This window comes from Alligator sinensis, unplaced genomic scaffold (genome assembly GCF_000455745.1).
Source record: "Alligator sinensis unplaced genomic scaffold, ASM45574v1 scaffold254_1, whole genome shotgun sequence".
NCBI lineage: Eukaryota > Metazoa > Chordata > Crocodylia > Alligatoridae > Alligator > Alligator sinensis.
This window is the reverse complement of record NW_005841953.1, coordinates 107308-124091: the sequence shown is the minus strand read 5'-3', so window position 1 is coordinate 124091 and position 16784 is coordinate 107308. Positions and strand designations below refer to the sequence as shown.

Sequence of the window (16784 nt, the reverse complement as noted above, 5' to 3'; positions counted from 1 at the left end):
TCCTTGACCTCCATGTAACCTAACCCACAATCCTTCTACTTTCTCCTCCTCCGATTCCGTTTTGATAAGGGTCAATGTATATCGCTCATTGACATAGAGCACCACCCCTCCCCCTCTCTTGCCTACTCTATCCTTTCTGTACAGCTTATAACCCTCAATATGTACCACCCAGTCGTGGGAAGGATCCCACCAGGTTTCTGTTAGCCCTACTAAATCCTAAATGTATTCTGCGAGCAGGAGTGCTAGTTCATCCTGCTTGCTCCCTATGCTCCTAGCGTTAGTGTATAGGCACTTGAGCCCTGTGACTGGTGCCTTTGTTGCCCCCCCACTCTGATGCCCAAAGGGCCCCTTATTGCTTACCTGTGGTGTACTGCTGGCCGCCCCATGGATTGCAGGTTCCCGATGTTCTCCTTCAGGCTGGACTGTCCTTGTGGGTGCCACATGGTTTGGTGTCCACGGCTTCCCCCGCCCTCATCTTCATATAATACAATCATATAATACAGTTCTGTAGAATGAAATAATAATGCAATAACCTAAATGTTGTATAATGAAACTCTTGTAAAAATGCAGAAAAGACGAGACTTAAATCAGGTCCAGTTGGACTGTGCAGAGAACCTCAAGATTATTTATAACGGATAGTGTATAATTGAAGTACTACAGCTTAACTGAATGTAGTGATGTAAATGAAATAAATCTTTAAATTGAATTGTGTGTAATGACAAGTTTATCTGACAAGTTTAGTGTCTCCTGTTTCTGAAATAGCTGTGACAAGATCAGGACTTTTCTGAATTTCTTAATTATTTCATTTCAGAATGTTTTTACTCAGTAGATGAATCATGAATATTTGAGGTCCAAACTTACCTGTGATTGGCTGTTAGATAATTCCTTTGGTATTATATCTGGTCTATTATTAAATGAGCATGCAAGCACTTTGAGTGTGATTACTTTGTACAGGCAATTCTAAAATGCTTGTTGTGCAAATTCTAACATCTGAAACTTAGGGATGGGTGTTCAGCAGATGCTTTGGCCAATCCTTGATCATTCAATTGTCTGCAGAAAGTGGTGGAATCCTGACTGTGGGTAGACCCTTCAAAAGTTTGAACAGGTCATCTCAGAATGTTTTTTTGAGAAAGTAGCTTTGGAAATATTTACAAAATGGGAAACAAAGACTAAAAGATGAAATTTTGGTCCCACTAAGATCAGTTGGGAGTTTTGGCATTTACTTCATTCAAGTCAGGAGCTCCAAAATTTGTGCCAAGCAACAAGATGTGCTCAACCATGCCACATTGCATGCTGCTTCCCCAAACCAGAAGCAGGGTAGCCACATTGCCAGGGTACTAACAGTGGGGCTAATCAGCATGGCCAACACTGTGATGATGATTTCTGTTCAGAAGGTAGCATATATTCTGGCCCCTACTCTGGAAAGTGAGCTACAGACTAATTCTCATCTTCTCCATTGAGAGATGGAGATGCAAGGATTAGTGTTTACTCTTGTGAATACTATAGAACTTATAAATCATCAGTTTTATGAGACTGTTATGATTTGGTTTTATGTTTTGACCCAAGTAATGCCATATAGTTTTTCTATGGCCCCCTCTACACGTGCAAATAAAGGCACAATGGGATCTAATTCACATACCCCACATTAGATCCCTTCACACCTTATTGTTGGTTCAAGGGAAGCCCAATCCCAGGCTGCCCCTGTACTGGCAAAAAGCAAGTACTGTGGCTAGTAGCTCCATGCACCCCAGTTGAGGGACTCCCAGCTGCAGGGGTGTCCTATGCACCCCCAGGGCTGCAGGATCACTTCAGGGGTGATCCTCCCACCCCAGGGGTGCAGGGAAACCCTGGGGCCAGAGGATCATGAACTTCTGAGTCTTAGGGATCACAGCAGCCATGTTCCCAGGGTCCAGGGGTTTCATACACCCCTGAGCTCTAGGGATCACAGCATACACAATCCATAGGGCTCAGGGGTGTGTGAAGACCCTGGGGGCCACAGCCACCCCAATCCCTAGGGTTGGGGGGGAGAGGTTATGCTAGGCATGGTGTGCCTCTGCAGCTGGAAGCCCTGTCAGCTAACAGGGCCCCCAGCTGCAGGGGAGACCCTGCTACATGTGCAAATTAAAACTCAATAGCAACCAGCTACAAATTAGTACACATTTACAAGGTCTAACTTTATAGCAGGTTGCAGCTTTGTATTGTGTGATAGCTACTTTGCACGTGTAACTGGTCTCCAGGCAATTCTGCAGTTAACCTGTTAATTGTGCAATGTGACATGGATGCGACCCACCAGGCCATTCTATCCGGCCTGGGGGGCCCCTAAAAATTTAGAAAATTAATATTTATCTGGCTCTTGCTGCCTGTCATGCAGCCCTCGATGGCTTGCGAAAACTCAGTAAGTGGCCCTCTGCCCAAAATAATTGCCTGCCCCTGTTGTAACATGTATATTCCTGCCATGCCTTTAAATTTCTCACTGGTTCCCTATATGGTTCTCCTGACTGCCTGGCGAGCCTATTGTAATGTAGATTCTAACCAGTCTGGGCTCATAGTAGATGTGATACCTTTTATTAGACCAACAAGATACTAATCAGAATGTTTAACTTTCTGCAGACTTCCAAGCTTTTGGTTTGAAGAAGGGGATGTTCTTCAATCCAGACCCTTACCTGAAGATCTCTATCCAGCCTGGAAAGCACAGCATCTTCCCTGCTCTTCCGCACCATGGACAGGAGAAGAGATCAAAGATCATGTGTAATACCGTCAATCCAATATGGCAAGGAGAGGTAGGCAGCTGAGTGCTTCTGACTCTCCAAATAGCTCTATCTTTAAATCTTTATTTCCTTTTCTTAAAATATGGAAATAGTCATAATAATATCCCTAGTCTACTGCACATTTTTAAAGCCCTTTTGGTCTATATAGTCATCTACCATATTGTATTTGATAGATTGCACTCCGTAATGCCAATGCCTTCATTTGCTAACAAAGTGAATGTTGTATTTAAACTTTCTGTACATATTGTATTTTAAAGCCATAATTTATCTGGATGTTTATTATTATAGGTAAGCCTACCTAGTCCAGTACTGAAAAATATTAATTTGTCAGTTTTGAATGCTGCTGTTAGCCTGATTGAAGTTCCTGCAGTGTTGTTAGAAAGAAAGAACATCATGTGAGGTACAATAGATAGCATGCAAACAAAAGGAATCCGTGTGATTGAAAATTGTCCATGGACCTATAAATTACAGGCAATTTTGGCACATTTATCCATCATCTTGAAGAAATATTCTAAAGTTGACCGTGCCTTATTGGAAAGACTTAATACGTACCAGTGAGAACAGAGAATATCAGATCGTAAGTCCCATCACTGCATGCTCCTGCCCTGAGGACTTATGTGAATATAGCTAGATTGCCAGTGCTTGACATCTGAAAGGAGGGGACAGGACATGGCCTTAGTCTCCCATTCTGTACCAGCTGGTGAGGCCAGCCAAACTCAGAGTGGAGCATACGTAATACCTGTACAAAGAACGATGTGCCCTCCTGGAGACTGAGAATAGGATTTTTCTGAAGTGCTCTGCATTGGCTAACCTCTGCCCTTATTGAAGTTGTAGCATTAAATGTAATTACATGCAACTTACTCTCATTGTAAGGCCTTTTTGCATCTCCGGGGTAGTAGAGAGTGGCTTTAGAGTAACTGAGATTGAGACATTATGAAACTTGGCTGCTGCCCTGACAAAATCTCTGTCCTCTCCAGTCTTGTGGGGACATCTGAGTTCATTTACTGCCATTCCATTGCAGACAGAATTTGAAGCGGGAGAGGGAGTACAATGCAAGGACCTAATTATGGCTTCTAGCTTCTTCGTGCAGCGCCCCCAGTTCCACTGATTGCATGTGAGCCCTCTCATTTTCATCTTCAGTATTGTTGCCCTACAGCAACTGAAGAAAGGATCCAAAGCAATTGAGCGTCTGTCAGCATATTCAGTCTCCACCTTCTCTGTGGCTGATATAAAGGCATTGAACTATAATACATTTGGGTTGTGTTCCCCAGGCATCAGTTGACCTAAAATCTGCATCCACCTGTCCTTGTTTTAGCAGTGGAAAGATCAGTTTCCATTAAATCTGATTCACCTCCGTCTTGTACAAAATCACAATGGTAGAAATGTTAAGCCCACTCTGTCCTCACTTTGCCCAGGTGGCTCTACCTACATGTGGTGACAAATGTGAAGGAACCAGACCCACTGTGTGCAAAAGGATTAGTCACTGGGCTTTTTCTTTGAAAACGCTGTAGGTAATGAATTCATTTAGACTTTATTTTTCATACCGTTTTCTGTCACTCTGTAATTAGTTTCTGCAAATAGAAGCCAGCTGTTCTTTTTTCTTAACTGAATGACCTGTCTCATTTATAATTGTTCCTCACCTCACCTGAAAACATTTTGGAGGATTGTGGAGGGAAAGACAATCATATAGAACTGCCTGTAGATCCAGAGTCTTAGTTCTGCTTGTGACTGTACCTAGGCAAACTATCTCAATGAAGACAGTTTGGTTCAAATTCTGTAGGTGCTAACTACCACAGTAAAACCATGCATAGTTTAATGTAAAGATAGCAGAACATTTAAGAATGAGGTAATGATGCATTTACTCTACATTCATGAACCCTGAAGTTCCCTGGGTACTCAGCAGGTCATTGCCCATATGTAAGCAGTACACTTGGATTTCATACTAGCACTTTTCATTTGGAGCATTCAAGCATACTTACAGGGGTATAGGCAACTACAACTCTGTGAATTGCAGAGAAGTCACAACTCCTGTTATGTGGCTGGTATCTGAAAATTTGGTTGGCATTCTGTGATCAACAGTATCTCCCACATAGTCCAATCCTTCATCCTTTCTTCTGGTTTAAATCACATGGATTATTTTATTGCTTTCTACTTTTTAGTCAACATTCTAGGGGGTTTTAAGGTTTACCTAAAGAAAGGAAAGGCAAAAGCGACCACAGCTTAACTTTCATTTTCAGAAGTTACAGTTTTAATGATGCTACAACCATTTCAATCCTCAGGACATTCACTAAATCAGTGGAAGCTAACCTTTTCAGCAGACATGGCATAAATAAGCCCTGCACCCCCACACCCCCAAGTGCTACTCCAATCCCTTTCTCCTACCCAAGCTGCTGCTCTGGTTTCTGCTCCTTGTGCTTTCTACTCTGTGCTGCCTGTCCCTTCCCTAAATGCTCATGCCACAGGTTGGCCACCCTGAACTATAAGCCATTAGCCTTGGTTACAAGTCCTTGTCCTAAGATGAAACCTTTTCCTCCAAGAGTTTTGAGCTTAGAAATAAGAAAATTACAAGCAGAACTATACTTCACCTCTATATCTGATCAACATGCTGGGAATAATACCGCACAGGAATGGTGATCCAGCTCTGTTTTTATGCTAAATGATATTGCACAATATTTCTATGACTCACTTTAATCATTTCTATTAACATTAATATTCTGGTAGCATGCAGGCGCCTCAATAAAGCCTGGAGCTCTAGTATGTCTGTTCTATACACATACAGTAAGAGAGTGTCCTGGCCCTGAAGTCTTACAATAGAAATAGACAGGGCAGGAAAATGTTAGTAGAATAGAAATGACATTTTATAATTGCAGAACTAAGGCAAAGAGAGATTAAGGACAAGATTTCTAAACTGATTAGTAACTTTACAGGACTCAAACTTTAGATACCCAACATGAAGCCTTACCGAGAGTGCAGAAACAAATGAGCCCAATGTGCAGGAAGATTAGCAAGTATTGTAGAAGACCAGCTTGGCTTAGCAGGGAACTCTTCAGTAAACTAATTCACAAAAAAGGAAATTTATAAGAAGTGGAAACTTGGACAAATAATTAGGGATAAGCAGGGATGAAGCCAGGAAGGCCAAAGCACAATTGGCATTGCAGCTAGCAAAGGATGTGAAGAGTAACAAGAAGGGTTCCTATAAATATGTCGGTAGCAAGAGGAGCATCAGAGAAAGTGTGGGTCCCTTACCAAATGGGGAGGCAACTTGTGACAGAGGATGCAGAAAAGGCTGAAGTGCTCAATGCTTTTTTACCTCAGTCTTCACAGGCAAGGTCAGCTCCAAGATTACTGCACCCAGCAGCACAATTTGGGGAGGAGGTGAGCAGCCCTCAGTGGTGAAAGAACAGGTTGGGGACTACTTAGAAAAGCTGGATGTATGCAAGTACATGGGGGCAGATGGGATGCACCCCAAGGGTGCTGAGGGAGTTGGCTGATGTGATTGCAGAGACATTGGCCATCACATTTGAAAACTCATGACAATCAGGAGAGGTCCTGGATGATTGAAAACAGGCAAATTTAGTGCCCATATTTAAGAAAGGGAAAAAGGAGGATCCAAAGAACTGCAAACCAATGAGCCTCACTTCAGTCCCTGGAAAAATCATGGAGCAGATCCTTAAGGAATTCATTTCTAAGCAGTCGGAGGAGAAAAAGGTGATTAAGAACAGTCGGCATGGATTCACCATGAGCAAGTCATGCCTGCCCAACCTGATTTCCTTCTATGATGAGATGACCAGTTCTGTAGATGAGGGGAGACCAATGGATGTGGTGTGCCTCTGGAGTTGCAAGTGCAGTTGCCTTAAAGGCTTAGGCCAAATGTAGTCTGGGTAGCCTGTTTTTTGTCAAAAATGCTTTTACAAAGGCCAAGCAAAATTATATACAAAAAATGGTACTTTTCAGTGTTTATTCAACAGAAGTGATTATCTTCTGTGGTAGCTATGTCAGTGTCAAACTATAATGTTGCCTTTAATATTTTGAATCTAGTAAATTTTGCACTGTTGACTTCAGTTGTCCTATTTCCTGACTTAAGCTGGGGTGAGACCAGTCACATTCCATTATGCATGTCCCAAGCGTGCATCTTCCCGGCGGTCTGCAGAATTCCAAGACACTGATAGCTAAGTTGTTCCACCTCACTATATAAAACAGAAAGGAAGCTGATGGAAAAAATGTTCATTTTAAAAATCATTTCTCCCCCTAGTTGAATGGAAATAGGATAGGATGGATGTTGGCCATGCTTATCTCTCCTAAAGACATGTCTCTAGTATCATGTTCTCTATAAGAAGCCTTTTCAAAATGCAATTTTAATGACAGCAGGCAATAAAGTAGCCCATCAGCAGTCAGTGCAAATCTTGCTGTAAAACTCAGGTACAACCAGGATCCCTTTGCCAGCCTCCATCAATCTCATTCAGATGAGCCCTGGGTTATTTGCATGTCAGATTTTTCAGTGCTGAGGTTTTATTTTCATTGTTTTCAAAGGAGTTTAAGGTATTAGAAATCACAAACCTGTACAAAAGAAACTGATGCGACAAATAGTTTACTGTTCTCAAACAGACTAGTGAGAATGTGATTATGCAGGACAAGTATGTCAGGCTCTCTGATTCAAGGACTTATGTAAGTTGCCTGTAGTGAAGACAGGAACTTCATTAATGCCTCTCTTCTTCATCTTTTCTTTTTTCTTTCTTAATACCTCCAGTATTTTATCTCAGGTGGCTCCTTTTCTAATGGCTTGTTTATTTACTAGTCAGTAGGTAGAGAGCCTCGGGGAATATGCGCTCATATGACACTACATATTGGCTGTTGCATCCATCTGGTATGCTTATGCTGGTTGGATCTGTTAGATGACACATCAGATTTAGGTCCTTGTAATTAATGGCTTCCAGAAAAGTGGATGGCATTAGAGTACCAGCCAAGTTATGACTAGGATACCTACAGTCTGAGCTCTCTGTGGTTTCACCTGGCTATTTTTCTTACCATTTCTCCTTCTACAGACACTGCTGGGTAGTGTTACTTATATAAAATGGTGGCTTCTTTTCTGCCCCAAAGGTAACTACATTTCAATGGTAGGTGAGAAGCAATCTGTATCTGCAAAGCTTTCAGGTATGTTGAGGTAGAAGTGTGGTGGGTTTGATAAATGGAAGTTATTTTTGTAAGAATCATTTGACACAATAAATCTAGTGGGTACTCAGCTACCATCATCCCCCAGTAAGCATCTTTAACATCAGCAGCTTCTTTCCTCTTTTTTCCCCCAAGGCATACAAAAATTGTGCACTCTCTTAATAATGACCTGTGATGCTTTCAAAAGCTTCTAAATTGTTTAGGTGCATAAGTCTCACTTTAAGTTTATTTGATGTAAGGGTCACAGTAACATAAAAACATTTGAAAATCTTGCAGTAGATATTACCTGGCATCCTACAACTCCACCATAATATCTCAGTCCAATAAGAGCCTTTTTGAAGACCCATTGAAGGCAATAAAAGTTTCAGAACCTCATTCTTCTTAGGCCCCTACAGATGTTAACATAAGGCACGATTAACTGGTTAATCACATCTTAAGTAATGATGTGGCCACATATTCAGTCAATTCATGATGTGATAAAATGAGGAATAAGCCACAACTGTATTAGACAAAATAAGTATGCATGGAATAATTTTGTGGCTGGTTCTTCTCATGCCTTTAATTGAATGTGTGGCCAGAGCCCAGCCTCTGGAAAGGCTTTCCTGTGCTCCAGAGGTTGGGAGGCCCCACAGCTGATTGGAGCTGCCAGGTGGTCAGAGCTTCCAGCCAGGGGAATACACCATGTGCTCCCCCAGCTGGGAACTGGTCAGCTGATCGGAGTTCCCAGGCAGAGAAGTGCACCATGCACTCCCAGGGCTGGGAACCGTGGTCAGATGATTGGAGCTCCCAGGCAGGGGAGTTTAACACAACGTTTTATTGATATATTTACAATTTTAAAGCTTACCAGTGCCTCAGTCATTATAAGGTATCCAGGTTTTAGCTGTATTGGTCTAAAGGAAAAGGCATTCAGGACTCATAGTAGAGATGATAACTTTTATTAGACCAACAGGATTTTTGCAAAAAAAATTCTTTAATTGCAAGCTTTTGGGCACAAGCACCCTTCATCAAGCATTGGAGAAAAGACTGTAAAAGTTTTAAATCCTATGAAATATGAACTTTCATTTCTACCCATTGAGCTGGGCTCACCAGTGGCACTGAGTGCTGCTTCAGCACCCCTGCCCCAGCACAGCCCCAGTGCCCGGACACTTTCCCTTCCTTCCACGCACACATATGCCCCACACAGCCCCCTGGACAGCCCCCAATCCCCCCATCCAGCTGCCAGAGCAGCCCATGCCCCACTGCCTGGTTGTATGCCAGCCATGTGTGTGTGCGCACACAACCACACGTGGCACCCCCTGCCTTCAAAGATGCCAGCCTGCAAGAGGAAACCTGCCATTTCCTGTGGCTTTCTTCTTTAAAGAGGAAAGTGTATGTTTTTCTCCTTTAAAGGAGAAAATCTGCATTTCTTTGCATCGAGCAGTAAGCCTGGATCCCTGCTGATCCGCTAATGGGGCTGCCAGCTGCTGGAGCTTATGGTGGGTTCTCCTAGCTGGAGCCAAGCTTGCTACTTGCTGGTGAAGGGGGAGTCCAGAAGAACTTTACCACAGAGTATAAGGCCACCCTGGACAGAGGGTATAAAATCGTGGTCCTTTTTGAGTCAATAGGATAAGTCAGTTAATGCCAAAAGCCTCAGTGGCACCAGGGTTTTCCCCACAGTGCACAGAGGCTTTTGTACAGAAGCCTCATTTTACAACATTTGTTCACAAACAACCAAACCAAATGCAAAAGGCCCCAAATTTATTCAGCAGTTTGCAAGCAGTGTCATTTGTAAATATGTCTGAATATCTGATGTTAATTGGAGTATAAAGACCCAAGACAGCTCTTATATCCTTCAGGAATTAATTGGAGCAGGAAGTAAATAAACATGTTTGCTTTAGTAGGTCATTCTGCTAGAAACATATTTCAAGTGCAACTTGTATTCCGCAAAAAGAATATAATGCTCCTTAGTTTCATAGTGCTTATGTATGCTATATTGTAACTGCACAGTTGCAGTAAAGGTATCTTGATAAAACTTTCCCAGGGCACATCAGTAGTTCAGCCTTACTGTGCCATGCAGTGGTGTTGTCAGACACACTGCTCCGCTCAGTGTACATTATCTCTGAAGCTCGAAGTAACATAGTTACATTTGTTTGGCATTGCAGAAAGGCTTCTTAGCAATGACTCTCATCACAGCTTATTAGACAACCCACCATACTTCACAAATATGTCCATGCTGCTTCCAGGGAGGTATCACACATGGAGAACTACAGTGTGTGTGGTTAAGTATAGATAGTCCAAAAGCCTGAGGCTGAATTGATTCAAACTTTTCAGGTTAGTCTAAGCTGCATAGATCGAACCAATAAGCAAGTGAACAGACATGCACTTTTCATACGTTTCATAGACGTTAGGCCTTGGAAGATCATTGCGTCCAGCCTCCTGCCCCAGGGGCAGGAAGTCAGCTAGGGTCAAAGGATCCCAGCAAGATAAGCATCCAAACTTTTCTTAAAAGAGTCCAGAGTAGGTGCTTGCACCACCTCTGGAGAGAGTCTATTCCAGGCCTTAGGGGCTCGGACAGTAAAGAAGATTTTCCTTATGTCCAGTCTAAAATTGTCTAGGAGTTTGGACTGTTGGACCTTGTCATCCATTTTGATTCTGGAAATGCAGCCACATTCCTGTAGAGGCCCAGGCCAAAAACCAGAAGGCACCACAGCACACCTTCCTGCTGGGCTGGAGCAGACAGCTTGGGCCAAGGCTAGCCTGCCCACCCTGCAAGGTGGGGTTTGTGGTGGAGGTGCAAAGCATCCTGGGATGCTGGAGGACGGTGAGTTAACTTGAATTTGGAGGGGATCAGGAACAGACGCTCAATAAACCGATTTAACCTAAATCAGTAAAGTTGGATACTGCATCCATCCAGGCTTGTCTTAAACTGGTTCCAGCCATTTTGAAAGCAGTTTATGTGTGCTGAACTTCTGTTGAGTTACAGATTTGAACCAGTTTCTGATCGCTTAGGCTTGTTTATGTGTAATTTCTGACCCTATCCTCTGCGGGTACTGCTTGCTGTCTCCATAGTAAGTTTGTAGTGGAGACGTGCTCCCAGCAGCATTTGTTGCTATCTCTAATAATGGTGAAAAGAACTAGAGTGCTAATGATCTGTCAAACCTGATTTGGGTAAAGGATGGCACGAGTCAAGTTAGAAAGCTCCACTTAATGTTGCTCCATGTTAATATCAGAGATAAGGAAGATTTCATTTTTAGAAACCAAATCATTCAGGAAAACTGAAGAACAAATTTGGAAGAATCCCAGGAAGACTTTAATAAAAGATTGAACTTGGAGGCAAGTTATCTGGTTAACTGGCTAGCGATTAGTTGATATCCTTCAAGGACACTTCGCTCTTCATAGGAATCCTCAAACTATTTTTATTCTGCGTACAAATACATATGTGGACGCCACATAAGAAAGACAAAATAATGTGACTGTTAAAATGTATAAAGAGTTTATCAACCAGCACCTCAGGATTTTGTAGAACACATGACATGAACTGAAAAGGAACCTTTTAATTTTTTGGTTTAGATAGCATGCTTATCACAGGCATAGGGCAAGTCAAAGGGGTAAAGCCAGAGTCAGTTCAGTGCAGATCTAATCCAGCTTTCAGTCAAATCAGCAGAAAGGTTTTTATTGATTTCATAGGGACTTGGACAATATCTAGCACAGCAGCACATATACAGGGGAAGATATTGTGCCATTGTTGGATAAGATTCCACTGTTGAGAAGGGACCCGGGTTTTCTGTTTGCTGCAGAAAAACGTGGATTTTGTCTTTTAAAGGAGAAAACAGAGGGGAAACTGCAGGTTTGCCCTTGCAGGCTGACAAAGTTCCAGCCTGGAAGAGGCTGCTTGGGGCTGGGGGGAGAGGGATGAAGGGGGCAGGGGGGACCATGTGTGTGTGTGTGTGCACGTGCACACATGTATGTGGCCAGCAATACAGTGGTGGAGAGCAGCTCCCCCAGCTGCTTGCAGGTAAATCTATGAGGGGGGAAGGGGGCATAGTCAATGCAGTGGGGGGCAGATTGAGGTGGCCACAGTGAGGGAGGGAGTGGAGCAGGGTTGGTGGCTGGGGCTGGGGGCACTTCCAAGCTGGGGCAGGGCCCAGGGCTGAGGTGAGAATGCATGGCTGCAGGGCTCAGCCAGCAGCTTGTTGAGGGGGTGGCTCCCCACTGCTGCATGCATTACCAGGAAGAGGGGAATGGGGGGCACACTGCAGGGCTTGGGGCTCCCCACCCTGCTTCGCTCCCCACAAAGCTTCCACGGCCCAGTGGGCGGGACCTGGTGTGGGAGGGCAGAGCAGGGCAAGAAGGCTCAGTGCTCCCACTGCTGCCAGGAGCCTCCCGCCAGCTGCACTGCCATGGCAAGGTGTCCCCTGCCTGCCTGATAATGACATCATCCATATGTATGGGGGGGCTGCGGGTTGGGAGTGAAGGGCACTGACAGGCCTGGGGTAGGGGCTATGGGTCGGAAGTGGGGGGCAATGGCACAGGCAGGGGCAGGGCACTGGCATATCAGGGCTGCTCAGCACCACAAAGCAGTGGGAGGGACAGCCGCAGCTGAACCTGCATCCTGGTGAGCAAAGGGGTAGGGAGAGCTCTGAAAAAATACCAAACCAAAATCAAAAGCCAAAATATATAGGTATGCTGTGCTGTTTGTGCTAATTATTCTTCCACGTTTTCCTGCCTTATGCATCTAAGGAGGGAAAGAAAGATTTAGGCCACATTGCTTAAGAGAAAAGAATTCCCTGTGAACTAGTTCAGACAGTATAGTATAGGGTAATAGTTTCAAGCCCTGGAGTTCTTTTTTTAATGGTGAACATATGAAGAATAGAGATGCTGAGTGCTGAGGGCACATTAAATATGTAATTGACCAGCTACAGTATGTATAATGAAAAAGCCTACTGATGAAATATTCAACTAAAAGACTAAATCTGTCCTCACACATCAAAACTAATTTACAGCTTTTTAAGATTTACTCCTGCTTATATCTTCCCTTTGGCATGATAAATATCCAACATAAATTTTCTGTTTAATTATATTGCTTATTCAACTTCAAATCAAGAGACCAATCTCTCCTGTCACCAAATTTTAATTTACCTACCTTTCATCATGTGTATTAACAATTTTAAAAGTGTAATTTATACTTAACTAATCAGGGTTAATGGTTTATTTCAACAGTTTCCTTGATAGCGTTGTTGGAAGCCCATTTCTGTGATTCCCTTCCCCTTAGTATGGTTTTTACTAGGGCTGTCAATCAATCACGGTTAATGCGCACAATTAACATGTTAATCGTTGTTCACATTCATTTTTTTAATGCATTAATCGTGCACATGTTTTTGGAGCCCAAGCCTGGGTTTCACTCCGCCGCCGTCACCGCCGCTCCTGGACCGACCTGCAGGGCAGCAGTGGCAGCACAGAGGACTGCAGGATAGCCCGGGCACAGGCTCTGGGTGACTGCAGCGGGGGACAGGGGCACGCATAGACACAGACACAGACACACAGCCTCTTCCCTCCCCCACGCCCCTTTCCCCACACACACTTAGCTACTGGGCATTATCTCTGTGTGTGTGTGTGTGTGTGTGTGTGTGTGTCTGCCTGCCTGCCCCTCACTCCCAAGCCACAGCCCCCCCAGCCCTGCTTCTGCCCCTCACTCCTGACCCACAGTATCCCAGATTCTGCCATGGTATATGGGAACCCCTGCCCCAGGCTTCAAATCCCATACATACACCCACAACCCCCCACCTCTTCACAAATCCCCACCCCCACACACCCCGCACATAGACCCCAACCATACAAAGTACCTGCATAATTTTGCATAACTTTGAGTTTTTCTGCACCTAATTTTGAGTTTTTAGCTGTGCGATTACAATCATGATTAATTGCAACTAATATTTTTAATTGCACAACTAATTGTGATCAGATTTTTTAATCATTTGACTTCCTTCGTTTTTACCATGTTTACATTATGCATTGAAATGGTTGCTCCCGCCCCTCTCTCTGAAATGCATATGGGTACCATTTTACTCTTCTTCAGATCTCCCTGAAGAATAAAAGATTCAATAAAAGGTCCAAAAATAAAACCAACTTTTATAAGCTCAGTTGAAAAATGTTGCAGTTATTCCCAATAGAAATTTTACAGACTGAGATTTCCAGCAGAATCCTTGAACCTCTTGACTGACTGACTGAGATTATAAGCTCTTTTAGGCATCCCAACAGATCTCCTAGGCTCTAAAAAGCTATCAGCTATGATGTAAGGATCACAGAGACTCAGTTGTTAAATTCCTGGAGGTAAATAGACTGCTCCAACTTTTATCTGAGCCTAATTTGCATAAAATGAACTTTTCCAACCAGGAAATCTTACACCACTTTTTATCTCTTCTGAGAAATATAAATTTTCATTTCCACCTGGGACAAGTTTTACAATCTTTGCACTCTCCTATGCCTGAGGAAGGACACGTATGTCCAAAAGCTTGCAAATAAAGAAAATGTTTGCAACTTTCTACTTGGTCTAATGAAAGATAGCTCTACCAAGAGTTCTGAACTTACAAAACCCATTGCAGCCATCTTAATTATATTCAGGCAGTAACATTTTATAATTTTATCGTATATGCAATAATGTAAACCATTTCCTCCCATATGTCCCATTCTGTCAAAAGCCCCAAAGCCCAGAGCTACGTGAAAAGTTCCGAACATAGAATTTTAAAGGCTTGTGGAAAAGGGAAAGGACATTTTCTCAGGTGTCAAATATAATGTTATGCTATAAAAACATGACATTTCTGCAAAAAGCAAAGTTTGCTTGATGAAATGGTGAAAGTTTTACTTGAGTCATTCTCATGAATGGTCACCAGGAGAACAGTGAAGGATTCCTATGACCTCTCATTGATTTGCACATTTACATTTTCTAATTCAGCTGCTTGAGTACATTCCCAGCACTCACTACATAGGTCAGTTTCCATGAATCACAATAAAATCAAGGAAACAAGACTCTGTTCTTACTTTTATTAGCAAGTTCCTATAAATAGACTACTCAGATTCAGTTTACAATAGACACATTGGCCAAAGTCCTGTTTTTTTAATTTTTCTTTTCTTTTTACCTGTTTGTAAGAGTCCTTAGATTAAATCCTCCTCTGGGAGTTGAACATGATTTGAGTAGTCTGTTTCTAGACATTGACTCTGGGGGTGCAAACAGAAATGCAGCTCCCCACTATAACTGAAAAGGCATTACAGGAAACGTCCCTGTTTCAGAATGGGAGTGGGGAAAGGGAGCAGAGGGAGCTCGATTTAGGGGTTCCCCAGCCAGAGCTGGAGGGTGGGGTAGGTGAATTGGAGCCTCCCCCCACACCTCAAGGAGTCTCCAATACACCCACCCCACCCTCCAGCGGAGGCTGAAAACCCCCAGACTGAACTCTTGCTGCTCCCTTCCTCCCTCCCATTCTGAAAACAACTTGAGGCTGGCAGGCAGGCAGCGCAGACCGAAGTTACAGAAGACACTTTGTTTTGAAACATCTTTATCTGACCCCTCATGCAATGAGGAGTCAGATTTTCACTGGATTGGCCATTTTTTAAGTGGTCTGCAGCCGTGCACTTGTGTTTGGTCATAGTTATAGACAGGTTTCTGTGGCCAGATCAGGCAAAAATTGTCACTCCTGTCTGTGCCCATGACTTAATCCTGAGCCTGCAGTAGTGAAAACAGAACAGTGGTATGATTCCCTAGCTCAAGGGCAAGAAATCCTTCCTCCATAGCCCTTGCCCCCTAGATGGTGTCCCCTTCCTAATAATCAGGATGTAACCCAGAATTTGTCCATTCACCTCCCAAATAAGAACTGAATTTTTTTTTTGCTGACCTAATTCAAGGAATGAGTATTGATTCACAAGGGCTCACTGGGAACACCTGCAGGTAGAAGATGTACAAATGAGGTATATCAAAGATATAGCCCACAGCTCTGATCCAGCCCACAGGGCCAGTACCGGGAAACTGAGCTTAAGAATCCATTGTCAGCAATATTTTAATATTAAAGGTACAGATCATGCTTTCTAGGCTTTGTGAAAAAATACACTATTTTGTCTCATGGTTTCTTCTTAAAATTAGCTTCCATCACCACCCTATGCTGATCCATTTTTCCCATTACAGAAGCTGAAAGGACTGACTCCAGCAATGTTTTCAAACACTGTCCCTTTGTCTTTTAAATTACATTTTCAAGTCCGTTATAAATGTCTCCCCCTCATTTGTAATTATGAGAATACAATCCCCTTATCTTCTGGGGAATTGTATTTGTGAAAGGAAAGTGAGGGGGTGAAGTAGGTTTGGAGGGAATCACCCCCTACCACCTCCTCTACCAACCCCAAAGGGATAGTTTAAGCACAGTGTAACATCTACCTGTCCTTCCATCTCCTCCACCCTCCCTGTGTGTCTCCACCATGTTATGGAACCCCTCTTTCAGAGGCTTTTCAAGGAGAGCAGCAGGCACCATCTGGCTCCAGAACCATGATGCTGGCATTGTTTTCCTGCAGCCCTGGTAGATCCACCCACCCCAAATTCTTGGAGATCTAATGTCATCACAGAATTTGGGGTGGGATGCTGTACCTCTGACTATTTTTATGTGGACTGTATAACAACAGATATTCTATATATATATAAAGGCCTTAGTCCATCTGTATGTGTGTCTGTCTCTGTCCATAATGCTCTTGGAGCACTCTTATTGGTTGTCTCGGCAGCCAATCACAATGCTTACTGAAACAGCCAATCAGAGTGCTCCACACACACACACACACACACACACACACACACACACACAGCTGGGCGGGGGGCGGGCGGGGCGGGCGGGC

General features: G+C 43.4%; 1 protein-coding gene across 1 annotated transcript in view; it reads left to right on the top strand.

Annotated features, from left to right (window-relative positions):
- The window catches only part of HECW1 (HECT, C2 and WW domain containing E3 ubiquitin protein ligase 1), a gene marked incomplete at its 3' end in the record, with an annotated part of 299400 nt that overhangs the window by 178421 nt on the left and 104195 nt on the right, over nt 1-16784 (top strand). The window contains exon 6 of the mRNA XM_025200049.1: nt 2611-2780. Coding sequence (XP_025055834.1) covers nt 2611-2780 — 170 coding nt within the window. The remainder of the gene's footprint in view (nt 1-2610; nt 2781-16784) is intronic.